This window comes from Colobus angolensis, unplaced genomic scaffold (genome assembly GCF_000951035.1).
Source record: "Colobus angolensis palliatus isolate OR3802 unplaced genomic scaffold, Cang.pa_1.0 Scaffold9, whole genome shotgun sequence".
In the NCBI taxonomy this organism is placed as follows: Eukaryota; Metazoa; Chordata; class Mammalia; order Primates; family Cercopithecidae; genus Colobus; species Colobus angolensis.
The window spans coordinates 1,432,201-1,445,414 of NW_012122931.1; the positions used below are offsets into that span (position 1 = coordinate 1,432,201).

A 13,214-nucleotide genomic window follows, 5' to 3' on the forward strand; every position below is an offset into this window, starting at 1 on the left:
CGGGGCGAGCCCTGGACGGGGCCGGGCGATCCCAGCGGGCCGCCTCCCTTCTCCCTCCTCCTTAGGTGGGGGTCGGGGCCTTCTGCAGAAATCAGCCAGCAGGGTGGGCCAGGGGGCTGCCGCCCCGCCCCGTCCAACAGTAGGGACCACGGCTGGGATTTTGCCCCCCTCAATACTGTCCCAGGGCCTGCTGTCACCGAGCCCCCGCAACCCAGGTGGACCTTTTCCTGCGGCATTGTCACTGTTTACATCGGTGGCCTATGCCTTATTTCACCCAGTTGCCCACCCAGGGCCTGCACCACGTCGGTAGCCTTTCCGATGCAGGTGTGGAACAAGTGGTCGCGAGGGCCGACTCCTAGAATCCTCAGAGGTGATGAGACCATAGGGGCCTTCCAGACAGACCCTACTTGGGGGAGATGTGGATCTGGTGACCAGGGACATCGGGGCTGCTCAGAGCGGGGCGGGTTTGCGGGGAGGGTCGGGGGATGAGGTGGAGCAGCAGGCCTCCAACACGTGGGGCCAGATGTCCTAGTGGTGAGGGGCGGAGGGTGGCCCAGGCCCAGAGAGCGGGCGAGACTTGTTTCTGCTTAACTGGAAAGAGTGCCAACACCCTGAATCTGTAAGCACTGGGTGGGATTCAGAGAAGGGAGTGGTGTACCTGTGATGGATGAATGGGAGGGTGACTAGGTGAGGGCTGGGGCTTGTTTCTCGTGTGCCCTGGGTCTCTGGGTGGTGCTATCTGTCTCCCACCTGACTGCACAGCAGAGGGGGTGGAATCCAGAGACGCCCCCCTTGCCCTGCTCTGCCTGGGCACAGGGTCTGCACAGAGGCCATCCCTGGATCAGGGGGCTCAGGGCCCATCAGAGCTCTGGCTGGGCTGCAGCCTCACAGTGAACCTCCTGAGTCCCCGTGCTGCATCGTGTCGCCTTGGCGCATCTCCAGTCCCTTCATGGCTTTAGACTGTGGCGTGTTGTGACTGCTGGCAATTGTTAGCCCGAGTCTCGTGCCTCTTGGTGTCCTGGTACCTAGACAGGGCCTGGATGAGGCTTGTTTCTCCGCCTGGTGTTGGGAAGAGGTCTTGGTGGGGGAACACCCCACGCCTGACAGACCCTTTCCTCCTGAGCTTGGCAGATGGCCGGACCAGACGTGTTCTCTCAACCCTCATCTACCCAGCGCTCTGGTCCTCATTGGCGGCTGGAGAGGGACCCCTGGGAGGGTGGGGGTGGGAGTGGGAGGCTGACAGCAGCCCAGTGCTCATCTGGCTTTCATTACCTCTGGCAGCAGCTCGGCCTTTGTGTGCTGGGAGGGTCTGGCTGAGCGCTCACAGGGGCCGTGCAGGTTCGCTCTCTCGGTCCCTGAGGAACTAAGGGAGAGGCAGAGCTGAGCCCCACCCCTGCCTGGGGTCTTGCCTTCCCTCTCTGGCCCTGGCCCTCCTCACCCAGCCTCAGCTCTGAGATCCAGCCTGTGGCTGCTATTTAAAAATCAAAGGGGAAACTTCTGGCTGGGTCAGGAAAACCAGAATCCTGGCAGGAGAGGAGGCCACTGCCGGAAACTGAACACAATGACCATTTACCAAGGGCCCGAGGGAGGGGGCGGGGAAGTCCCTGTCCCTCCTGCCAGCACCCCCTATCCTGGGGCTGGTTTCCTGGTGGCTGTGTCGCCTGCCAGAGCTGACGCTGCGCACTTGGTCCCTGTCCTCTGGAAACCACCAGACAGTTTCTGCCTTCCCCCACACCCGTTTCCCTACCTAGCTTCCACCCGGTGCTTCCCTCTGGGCTGCCAGATGTCCTCACGTCTGGGCTTCCGCTTATCTCCTCCATTCTAAGCCAAGCCACCACCGACCCAGCTTGGCCTGCACAGTTCTTGCTTTCTGGAGGTGACCTGGTTGGTGCCACCATCTCTGGACAGGCTGTTGCTTTGGCCTGGCAAAAAGTGCAGGTTGTGGGCGACCCCCTCACTTCATCTGCCTTAGACCAACCCTACAGAGTAGGTGCCAACACCACCTTCTAGGAAGCTAGGGGGTCAGAGAAGGGAAGTCTCTGACCTAAACCGCCATGCAGCCAACAAGGGCCGCAGCCGGGATTTGAGCATGGGCTATGTTCTCTGTGGCACCCACTGTGTGCAGGAGCCGTCAGGAATCGGAGAAGGCCCAGGCAGCCCAGATGCCCCGAGCAGTAGGGAAGCTTATGGCTCAGAGGAAGGCAAAAGTGCTTTGGGCCACAGGATGCTGGGGAGAGCTAGCCCCCCCGGAGGAAGCAAGCCCAGAACTGGACCCCGCAGGTTTAAAATGACAGCTAATAGGAGCCAGCAGGTTTGGGGGAGGTTCTGAGCTAAGTAATTTGCATCACCTCCTTTTGGGGTCGAGACTGGTAAGAACCCATTTGACGGATAAAGTCACTGAGGCAACAGAGGCTAATTAGATTGTGCAGAGTGACCCAGCTGGTCAGTGGTAGGGGCAGGATTCTGAGCCAAGGCCTGAGGGCACTTGTAGGTGGGCTGGAGTGGAGAGGGCCTCTCTGTATTCTCCCTTCAGCCTCCCACGTCTTCCCACTGTTTGATCTCTTGATCGCACTGTGTGCAGGTCTTTGGTTTAATCGCCAGGGCTCATGAGCACTTTGACACTGAAGACCCGAGGCAAGGAGCCTGTCCCTGTGTGGCTGTGTGTCCCTGCGTGCGTGTGTGCAGACTGTGGTCTTCCAGGAGAGCTTCCTAGGTGACTCCGAAGGGGCAGCCCCCAGGACCCTCAGGTTCCCCCTCTTGCTCTGCTCCTCGGGAGGGTCCCCCAGGAGAAGAGGGCGACCAGGCTGGCTGGTCCTGGGCCTTTGTTTCTTCTCCAGGTGGGGGATGCTCAGGCATGCTGGCCTGTTTCCCAGGAAGCTCAGGAATGGCCCTGGGAGATGTTCAGCTGCTTGTTGGCAGGGCCGGGGTCTGATTCTTAACCTGGAAGTTGGGCATTGGCAGGCCCTGTCTGCGTTGCCAGTGAGAAAAAGAGCGGGGAGATTTGTCACTGGCCCTCTGCAGGCAGGCTCGGAAAGAGCCAGTGGAGCGGTTTCAGGAAGCTGCGCCCAGGCAGTCGAGGACTGGTTTCCAGGGGCTGCCGGTTGGCCACCCAGGTGACTCCCATGGCATGGTACCACCCTGCTGTGGCCACCCAGTCCCAGGGTTGGACTTCCAGCCTTGCAGGCCCAGAATCGCTGTGTTCACAGATACGCAGCACCAGCAGAGCCATGGTCCCCATTTGATTGTCGAGGGGCAGACACTGAAGCCTGCAGCCTCACGCAGGACAAACTGAACTTTGAGCAGACCCAGTTCTTCCAGTTCCGCACACCTTGCCTGCCCACGGGCCGGGGAGGCAGGGGGATGACAGCCCAACGGTGGCTTGGCAGGCAGGGCAGGACACCTGCGTTGGAGGGTTTTGGCGTCTTCCTCCGTGGGGGAAGCTTGCATGCTTTGGCAGCCTCCCCTGCAGTCATTCCTGGAGACTTTTATCCGTCTCAACCGAGAGGCAGGGAGCCTGGGCTCTGGAGAGAAGAGAACTATGCTGGGATGCCCGCTCAGTCCCCTGGCAGCTGTAGACGTGCTCCTGAGTCTCAGTTTCCTCATCTATGAAATGGACGTGATGCCAGCTCTCCTCTTAGGGTTCTGGTGAGCACCCTCGAGTGAAACAGGTCTGAGGAGTAGCCAGCACAGCACTTGGCACAGTGGATAGGTGGCAGCTGCCACAATGAGGTTTTCTGATTAGGTGCCAGGGGAGTGGCCTGAGCCTTCCAAGTGCCCTGGGCTCCTGGGGTGCATCACCTGGCACCTTCAGCATGGCACTTCCCTAGCCTGGTGTCTTGCAGGCCTTTTGCCCAGGGCATGTCCACAGACCTCTCAGAGTTGCAGGTGCTGGAAAGCTGGCCCTGCCACACTCCCCTGCGAACTTACTGTGTGACCTGAGGAAATCCCTCCTGTCTCTGGCCCCTCCTCCACATCTGTGCCACAAGGAGTTGGACTCTGCTCCAAGCTTGAGACTGTGGCAGAGGCAGCACCAGGCCTGGGTGGATCCCAACAGGCCAGGGTTCAAATCCACATTCTGGCTGCCACTTCCTGGCTCCCGATCTGGGCGAGTTCCTGCCGGGCTGTTTCCTTATCCATCAGGCAGGGCGTTAGGAGGGTTAAATGGGTGTCCAAAGAGCCTTGCACCCAGGAAGTGCCTGCACGTGCTGGGCACTGTGGCTGGTTAAAGTTGGGGCTGGACCTTCAGCTGGCCCTGCCCTGCGTCCCCTTGGGACCAGCCCACCTTCCTCCTCAGCTGCCACCAGCCATGCCCCTCCCGGGCCTGGCCCTGTGTTCGCCTGACTGTCAGGGGCTGAGTGTGGACAGGGACCCTGGATGCCCGAGGCTTGTGACTGACCTGGAGGTCTGGGTCTCCCTTCTCCTGCTTGAGGCACGATTTTCCCATCAGTGGGTAGCACGGCACAGGCCGGCAGGGAGGGTTTCTGGAGAGATGGGCCGGCCTTTGGGGGGCTCAGCACAAGCTGGTTCCCAGCCTCCACTTTCCGAGGCCAGGGAGCATCCTGGTGGGCAGGCGCCTCGTGTCGTCCCGGTCTGAGGCCACCTCTCTGGGTTGCCGTGCTCGGGATCAGGAAGGAACGTGGCCCATCAACACCCAGGGCTGGTCTCCTGTCATCCTGGGGCCTTGTCCATGCCCTGGGGATCAGGGTTGGGTCCACCCACCCCGAGCTGGAGGGCAGGCCCGAGGGCAGGAGGGTCACGGACACACTGTCCTTGCATTCCACCTCCCTTGGTGGGGCTCGTGGTCTTGAGAAGTCCTGGGCTCTCACTTCAGCCAGCACACGCCCCACCGGCTCCCCTCCTCGGGCCTGGGTCCCCACCTCTGTAGAACGGAGAGGGTGCACAGCAGCAGGGGCCCCGCACTGTCCCCGGAGCCTGGGCTCTGTAGAGAGTGAGCAGCCTTGTCTGATGCGTTTCGTGTTTGGCTTCTGTATGGGAGCGCAAAGCTCAAGTCAGAAAGCTGCTCCCACCCACTGGGTTTCAGGGTGACTCAGCCTGTCTTTACAATGTCCCTCGGCTAGGTCCCCGAGCCTTCGGCAGGCCTCAGACAAGGTTCCCTCAGGTTTTTACCGCCCAGCGTCCATCGCCGGCCCCGTAGAGGATGTGGTATCAGGTGTCATCCGGTACCATTCCGCCGTCAGGTCCCAGTGCCAGTCACCAGAGGGCTCATGCTGGGAGGAGGTGCCGTTGGCCTGGGCGGGGAGATGGCAGGGCTAGGGCAGGCCCCGTGGGGCTCCTCAAGACCCTCACTGTTCTACCCAAAGGGAATCTGGGTTTGGCCTGTGGCTTCCTCCCTCTGTCAGCCAGGGACATGGCATCCTGCTGGCCTGTCACTCTGAGAAGGCTGATCAGGTGACACGCTCAACCAGACGCCACCAGGCCCTGTTTCCCCTCCTCATCTTCAGGGCTCTGGGCTGTGTCCCTGGGGACATTGGGGTGTGGGGGCCCCTGCTCACCAGGGACCCCATGCCACCCTCACTGCACTGACCCAAACGTTAGAAGACCGGGCAGTGTGTTTACAGGCACAGCTGCCGACTGGGTCCCAGAGCCCGGGGACATCAGCACGCCTGCTGGGGGTGGGACAGGAGTGTCCCCTGAGTACATAGCCAAGCATGTGGTGTTCTTTTCTCCTAGCAGTCAGCTCATAGCGGCTGCCTGGGCGCCTGCCCTCGGGGAGAAGCATTTTGTCTGCATCAGCTGTTCACTAGGCTGTTTCTGCTCCTCCGCCTCTGAGCTCCCAGCCCTGCCAGAGGGCCCTGGGGCCCAAGCGCTACCCAGATGGGGTGTCTGCTAACAGAGTGACCTAGGGTGGCCTGTGGGTGCTGGAACCCTACCTTTCTTGCTCCAGAGGGTCCCGGGGCAGCCACCAGGGCTGTTGGCTTGCTTTCTCTGTCCTGTGAGGGGGGCTCAGCGCAAGGGGTAGAGGCCCTACTCTGCCACTTTGTTCCCAGACCCCAGGGCAGCTTGCTCTGGAGCCTGCACCTCCACCATCTGAGCAGGCGGTTTAAACGGCCCCTGTGCTCCATGTAGCTCTATGGTCGGTTCCATGCCCACTGCTGCTGTGACGGGAAGGGACCAGAGAAGACAGACTAGCTCCACAAGGGCTAGAGCGTCTCCCCGACCGTGTGACAGGGTGGCAGCTCCCTCACCCCAAGCATGTGTGGCTCTCAGCATCGCGGCCGGCAGAAGAGGGCCCCCGGGGGGTGGGGGAAGGGTGCAGGGATCATATGACACCAGGCAGGGCTGGGCCAGCTGCTGGCCCGCCAGCTCACGGAGGAGCCACTATCTAGACCTGCTCAGGGATGGCCGAGGCCACCTGGCTTCAGCCCCTCCTGGGGATTGGCCTGCCTGGGGACACCTCTGTCCGGCAGGCACTGATGGTGCTCAGCCAGGACCTGGGTGCTGTGCTGGGCTGCCCCAGGGTTCACGTTTAGTCCCCTGTGGCGGGCTTGTCCTGCACGAGACCTCAGAGCCACTGCCGGTGACTTGGGCACTCAGGATACTGTCTGCCTCCCGGCTGGTCCAGATGTGGCTAAAATCGCTGGGGCAGAGAGAGACTCCCAGCTGAGCCAACAGCCTTCACAGGAGGCAGTCTGGGACCCCTGAGGAGGCCAGGGTGGTTGGGGGCGCTGGTCACTGTAACTCCTAATGCTTTTCTTTTCAAAGGAACAATTTTCTGGGCAGGGGACAGACGTGTGAGTCAGGAAAGGGGGTGAGCGTACGTCTCTGTTTTCCTGTCAGTGGAAGGGCCGGACCTCCCCTGGCGGGGCTGTCTGTGGGGTGTGGGTGTGAGTGTGCCTGTGGGTTCCCTGCTAACTTCCAAGAAATGGGGCTGGCTGTCTGTCCAGAGGCGGTGGCGGTCAGGAGCCCAGCGTGGTGCCCACAGCTTTCCTGTTATATAAAGCCCAGAGTCGGGGGGTGACCTCGGGTCAGAGGAAGTGGACTTCCAGGATGGCTCCTGGGCCTCCCGGGGCAGGGCCTCCGAGGGTACGCAGGAGGCAGGAGGCCGGGGTCCCGTCCACCGCGTGCTGGACAGTCTGCCTGACTCCTGCCGGGGTCGAGGGAAGGGCCCGAGTCAGCACTGTCCACCAGGCCTTCTCTGAGCTCCACTCCCACCTGGGTTGGGGCATTGACTGTGCGGTTAATGACCCTGGGCCAGGCCAGTACCTCCCACCTCCTTCCTAACCTCTGAGGTTGGTGTCCTTACCCTACCCCCGACCCCGGCTCCTCTACCTGCTGCAAGCTCATTCCATCCCTGGACAGAGCAAGTGGCAGAGGGGGCTGTGAGGCAAGGGGTAATGGTGGCTAAGTGACCTAGGCCAGCCTGCCAGGTCGGGGGAGTCTGTCTCCTAAGACAAGGGCCTTTCTTTACTGCCTGGAGCCAGATGCCCCCTTCCTGTTCCAGCCCAGGCCTGTGGTTTAGGGCTCTGTGGAACCCCAGCATCTGCCTGGATACTGGCACCGTCACCTCTCATGCCCGTCCCCTCACGTGATGACGGTCAGGGAACTGGGAAATCCCATTGCCCAAGCAGGCACGAGGGCATGAATGAGCAGAGGGGAAGGAAGTGGCTGGGATGTGGCCGTCGGGGGTGCCCCACACCTGCCCAGATCCGGGCTGCTGGCACCTCAGAGCTGGGCCTGGAGGAGCTGCCCACTCCTGCTGGGTCAGCCAGGGCCTGCCAGGCTGGGCAGAGGAGGGGTGAGTGTGAGGACGCCCATGGGCCTCTGGCCCTGGGGAGGTGGGGGGACCTTCTCTTGGGGCATAGCCGCCTGGATGCAGTCAGCCGTGTCAGAGCCCTGGGATCCCTGCCTCACCGCTTACCCGAGGCAGCGTGACCTTGGACCAGTTGTTCCTCTCTCAGTCTCCATTTACCCATCTGTGAAATGGCTGAATAACAGTCCCCACTATGGAGGGGGATGACTTGAGGGTGGGTCCGTCCTGGGCAGGAACAGGAGCCAGTTACTAGGGGATCGGAAGCCTGGTGAACCCATCATGACCATGTCCCAGGTCGTGGCTAGCCAGGTTGGGGAAGTGGAATGCCGGGACAGTGGCCCTCTGTGCCGATGTTAAACCCAGGCCCTCGAGCTGTGATCTCATTCCACCCCGGGCTATAGGTCTGTGCAGCCACCAGTCTGTGCCCTGTCTGGGGAACAGGTTGCACAGGTCTGTCCCCTGCACAGTGGCCAGGCAGGCCCCTGATGTCCCCACGCCCTGCTGCTGGGCGTTGTCTTCACAGAGCTCCACGCAGGAGATCGGTGAGGAGCTGATCAACGGAGTCATCTACTCCATCTCCCTGCGCAAGGTGCAGCTGCACCATGGAGCCAACAAGGGCCAGCGCTGGCTCGGGGTGAGTGCGCTCTGGGTCTCCACTAGGAGGCTCAGCTGGGGATCCCTCCCAGGGCTTTGCTCCTTGAGGGCCCCACAGTTCTGATCCCAAAGGAAACGGCCCTCACTCCCTTCCCGACCCCCACTGTCCAGCCCAGGCTTGATCAGGTTTTCTGCAGCAAGTTTTCACGTTTGACCTCCCTTTTCCGGGTGTGCAGCCATCAGCCTCGCCATCCTCCATGCCTTCTCCCAGACGTGCACACCGTCTGGAGTAGTGGGGCTGTCTTCACCCAAGAAGAACAGGGTTTCAGGCTGTTGGGTCTCTGCAAATTGCCGTCTCCCAGAACACATCCCTGGGGTTCCTCCGGGTTGAGAGCCGGTGCCTGACTCAGCTGCGTAATATTCCAGAAGGGAGGCTGGGGGCCACTGCTGCAGTTCAGCTCCTCATGGCTGTGGGGCCACTTCAACAGTGCTGCAGGAGCCAGGCACAGTGGCTCACGCCTGTAATCCCAGCATTTTGGGAGGCCGAGGCAGGAGGATCACCTAAAGGTCAGGGGTTCGAGACCAGCCTGGCCCACCATGGTGAAACCCCCATCTCTACTAAAAATACAAAAATTAGCCAGGCGTGGTCGTGTGCGCCTATAATCCCAGCTACTTGGGAGACTGACACGTAGAATTGCTTGAGCCCAGGGCTGAGGTTGCAGTGAGCTGAGATCACGCCACTGCGCTGTAGCCTGGGTGACTGTCTCAAAACAAAACGCATCAGTGCCACAGGGAAGATGCTGCGTGTCCTAACGGACCAGTCCCTCCCAGCTCCTGGGTGAGCCTCTGTTTCCTCATCTCTAGAATGGGGATACCTTTTGTTGTTGTTGTTGAGATAGAATCTCATTCTGTCGCCCAGGCTGGAGTGCAGTGGTGCGATCTCAGCTCACTGCAAGCTCCTCCTCCCGGGTTTACGCCATTCTCCCACCTCAGCCTCCCGAGTAGCTGGGACGACAGGCGCCCGCCACCTCGTCCGGCTAATTTTTTGTATTTTTAGTAGAGACGGGGTTTCACCGTGTTAGCCAGGGTGGTCTCGATCTCCTGACCTCGTGATCCCCCTGCCTCGGCCTCCCAAAGTGCTGGGATTACAGACATGAGCCACTGCGCCAGGCCTAGAATGGAGATGTTTTGTTAGAACTCTCAGGTGATGCTTTTCCCACAGGGCAGCTACCATTACTCAGCTAACAACTGACTGACCTGAAGGTGTTAGTATTTAAATCATTCCCACACCTCAAATTCTACTTTAAATTTTTTTCACTCTTTTAGAGACAGGGTCTCACTCTGTCACCCAGGCAGTGGTATGATCATATCTCACAGCAGCCTTGACCTCCTGGGCTCAAGCGATCCTCCCTACTCAGCTCCCCAGGTAGCTGGGACTACAGGCGTGCGCCACCACACCTGGCTAATTTTGTATTTTTTGTAGAGATGGGGTTTTGCCATGTTGCCCAGGCTGGTCTCAAACTCCTGGACTCAAGTGATTTGCCCACCTCAGCCTCCCAAAATGCTGGGACAACAGGCGTAAGCCACCATGCCTGGCCCTGGCTAATTTTTAAGTTTTGTAAACAATTTTTTGTAGAGATGGGATTTCACTTTGTTGCCCAGGCTGGTCTCGAACTCCTGGCTTTAAGCGATGCTCCCACCTTGGCCTCCCAAAGTGCTGGGATTACTGGTGTGAGCCACCACACCTAGCCTGAAATTCTACTTTTAAAACTGATAACCTTTTTCTGCTAGAGACATTCAGTCCTGCCTCTTGCCACAAGCCACTGAGGGCTCAGGGTTCCATCTGAGCTCCAGGAGATTCATGTGCTGCCACTGACTGTCCTTCCTCTGTCCCACCCCAGTATGAGAATGAGTCGGCCCTGAACCTTTATGAGACTTGCAAGGTGCGGACCGTGAAGGCTGGCACGCTGGAGAAGCTGGTGGAGCACCTGGTGCCCGCCTTCCAGGGCAGCGACCTCTCCTATGTCACCATCTTCCTGTGTACCTACAGAGCCTTCACCACCACCCAACAGGTCCTGGACCTGCTGTTTAAAAGGTGAGCACGCACCCTTCACAGCATCGGGTGCACAGAGCCCCCTCACCCCCGCCCGGCTGTCGGTCTTGGCAATGCTGGTTCACTTCTCTGAGCCTTGCTTTGCTTATATGAAAGAAAAACCGGGTGCCAAGAGGACCTCATGGGGTTGTCGTCAGGCCCGGGTGGGATGAGGGGTAGAAAGTGCTTCCCCACCACCCGGCCCTAGGGAATGGGCTGCGGTGCTCGTATTTATGAGTTTCCTGTCCCCCAAGCCTCACTTGTATGTGGCCTTGAACAAAGTTTTCCCACTTGTCAAGGACATTCCAGATTGTACCCGGGGGCTGGTGGAGGGGTCCAAGGGGCGCTCAGCTAGCTGGGAAGGAGCTGGTTGGGGCTCATTCATTGAACAAATGTATATGAAGCGCCTACTGTGTGCTGGCCCTTTTCTAGGCATTTAATGTAATTTGATGAGAAAAAGCAAAAAAAAAAAAAAAATCCCTGCCCTCCTGGGCCTCCGTTCTAGTCGGAGAGTCAGTAACACAAGGCATCGTAAGCAGGTACGGTAGATGTGACGCCCTCACGGCCTCCTCTAGATACGGCTGCGTCCTCCCCTATTCCGACGAGGATGGCGGACCCCAGGACCAACTTAAAAAGTGAGTGAGCTTTGAGCCAAGAGGAAGGGACCCTGTCTCCAGCAAACAGTGGGAGAGTACATGGGGCTGGGGCCGGGGCCGGCTGGGCAGAACCGTGGCTCCCACACCTCTTGCGGTTCCTGCTGGAGCGCTGGGGTCTGGGGGCTTCGCCTGCAGGAGGAAATAAGAGCGAGAGCTGTGGAGGGGTCCTGGGATGGCCGGGGCTCAGAGCAGCTGCCAGCAGGAACCCATCCTACCATAGCCTCAGCCCAGCTGGGCGTGGCTCAGTGTGCCCTGATCTGGGGGCCCAGGGCAGGAAGTAGGGTGAGCCTCTGCTCTCACATTGCCTCGCCCCTCAATGAGTGCTTAGCGGGCAGGCTGCACCCCTCTCTCTGGGAGAAGGGGATCAGTGGGAAGATGAGACCCACACAGGTCTCAGAGAGAAGGCAGCTCACCAGCACCGAACTACAAGTTGAGGCGGCGCCAGGGACCTGCAGATGCCAGGCAGGAGGACAGAGCCCTCGTTGAGTTCAAGGTCCAGCGAGGAGAGGGGCCAGGAGACATGCAGAGGCGTGGGCGGGGCTTCCCTGGAGGAGGGGAGAGGTGGTGCCCATGTCCAGGGGCCTCCTTGGTTTTTTGCCTGGACAGCCAAGGGGGCTGAGGCTTGGGCTGGGGGGGCCTCTGGAGGGACAGGGGCCAGCACAGGAGCCCAGCCTAGCTCAGGGGAGCCATGGGAGGGCCATGGGGAAGGGGAGCCCAGGCCTCTGACTCTGATGCCCACCCACCTGTCCCCAGTGCCATCTCCTCCATCCTGGGCACCTGGCTGGACCAGTACTCGGAGGATTTCTGTCAACCCCCGGACTTTCCCTGCCTCAAGCAGCTGGTGGCCTATGTGCAGCTCAACATGCCAGGCTCAGACCTGGAGCGCCGTGCCCACCTTCTCCTGGCCCAGCTGGAGCACGCAGAACCCATTGAGGCAGAGCCTGAGGGTGAGGAGGACTGGGGTGGGTGCCAGAGGTTGAATGAGGAGGGGTCAGTGCTGGGCCACACGAGGCGGCAGCTCCAGGGTCTGGTGCTGGGCCGGGGGCATAGATGAGCCTCAGACCACACAAGCAGGGACCACAGGTGGGAGGGCAGCCTGGTGTGGGTTTGAGGGGAGCGGCTGCTCTGGAACCCTGGAACCCGGGGCTGTTCTGTCTTTGAAAAGGCACAGGAAGGGCTGGCATGTTTTTGAACTTTTTTCCTTTTACAGCTCTGTCACCAGTGCCAGCCCTAAAACCAACTCCAGAGCTAGAGCTAGCTCTAACACCAGCTCGAGCACCCAGCCCAGTGCCAGCCCCAGCGTCAGCTCCAACACCAGCTGCAGGTTCAGAGCTAGAGGTTGCTCCAGCACCAGCTCCGAAGCTCCAGCAGGCTCCAGAGCCAGCTGTGGAACTAGAACCGGCTCCAGCGCCAGCTCTGGAACTAGAGCCAGCTCCAGCACCACCTCCAGAACAGGATCCAGCTGCCTCCCAAACTCTAGAGCTGGAGCCAGCTCCAGTGCCAGTTCCATCATTAGAGCCTTCCTGGCCTTCACCTGTGGTTGCAGAGAATGGGCTGAGTGAGGAGAAGCCTCACCTCTTGGTGTTCCCTCCCGACTTGGTGGCAGAGCAGTTTACACTGATGGATGCGGTGAGCGGCTCAGCTTGGCAGGGCAGGGGTGGGCCTGCCGTCTGGCATCTGCTGCCCCATACCTACCATTCCCTGGTCCAGAGCTGATGTTCTGGTCAAATCCCAGCTCTACTGTTACACACCAAGTAACCAGGGCCAGTTTCTGAACCCCAAGTCCTCAGTTTCCCTCCGGACAGTAGAGATGGGGTCACCCCCGTCCTCCAGAGTGACTGTTCAAATTCCAGATGGAACAGACGGGAAGCTCAGTAGGCCTGGCCTGTGGGAGTGGAGGGTGCTCACCAAGGTGCACCCATGGGTCACCCCCATCTGTTCAGGAGGCGCACCAGCCTCAGCACTCATTAGGCATTTGGTGTGTCCCAGAGCCCATGGCAGACACTGGACAAAGCCCCTAGTTGTAGCGCCCACAGCAGATGTGCGTCTGGATGGGGAGCAGACTGAGGCATGCCATGGGGATGGCGGGGGTAGGGAGGTG

General features: G+C 60.2%; 1 protein-coding gene across 1 annotated transcript in view; it reads left to right on the plus strand.

Moving 5' to 3' along the window:
• The window catches only part of RALGDS (ral guanine nucleotide dissociation stimulator), a 31,737-nt gene that overhangs the window by 8,377 nt on the left and 10,146 nt on the right, over nt 1-13,214 (plus strand). Inside the window, 5 exon segments of the mRNA XM_011931426.1 lie at nt 8,295-8,405; nt 10,267-10,460; nt 10,997-11,092; nt 11,867-12,060; nt 12,324-12,742. Of these exon segments, the coding sequence (XP_011786816.1) occupies nt 8,295-8,405; nt 10,267-10,460; nt 10,997-11,092; nt 11,867-12,060; nt 12,324-12,742 (1,014 nt within the window).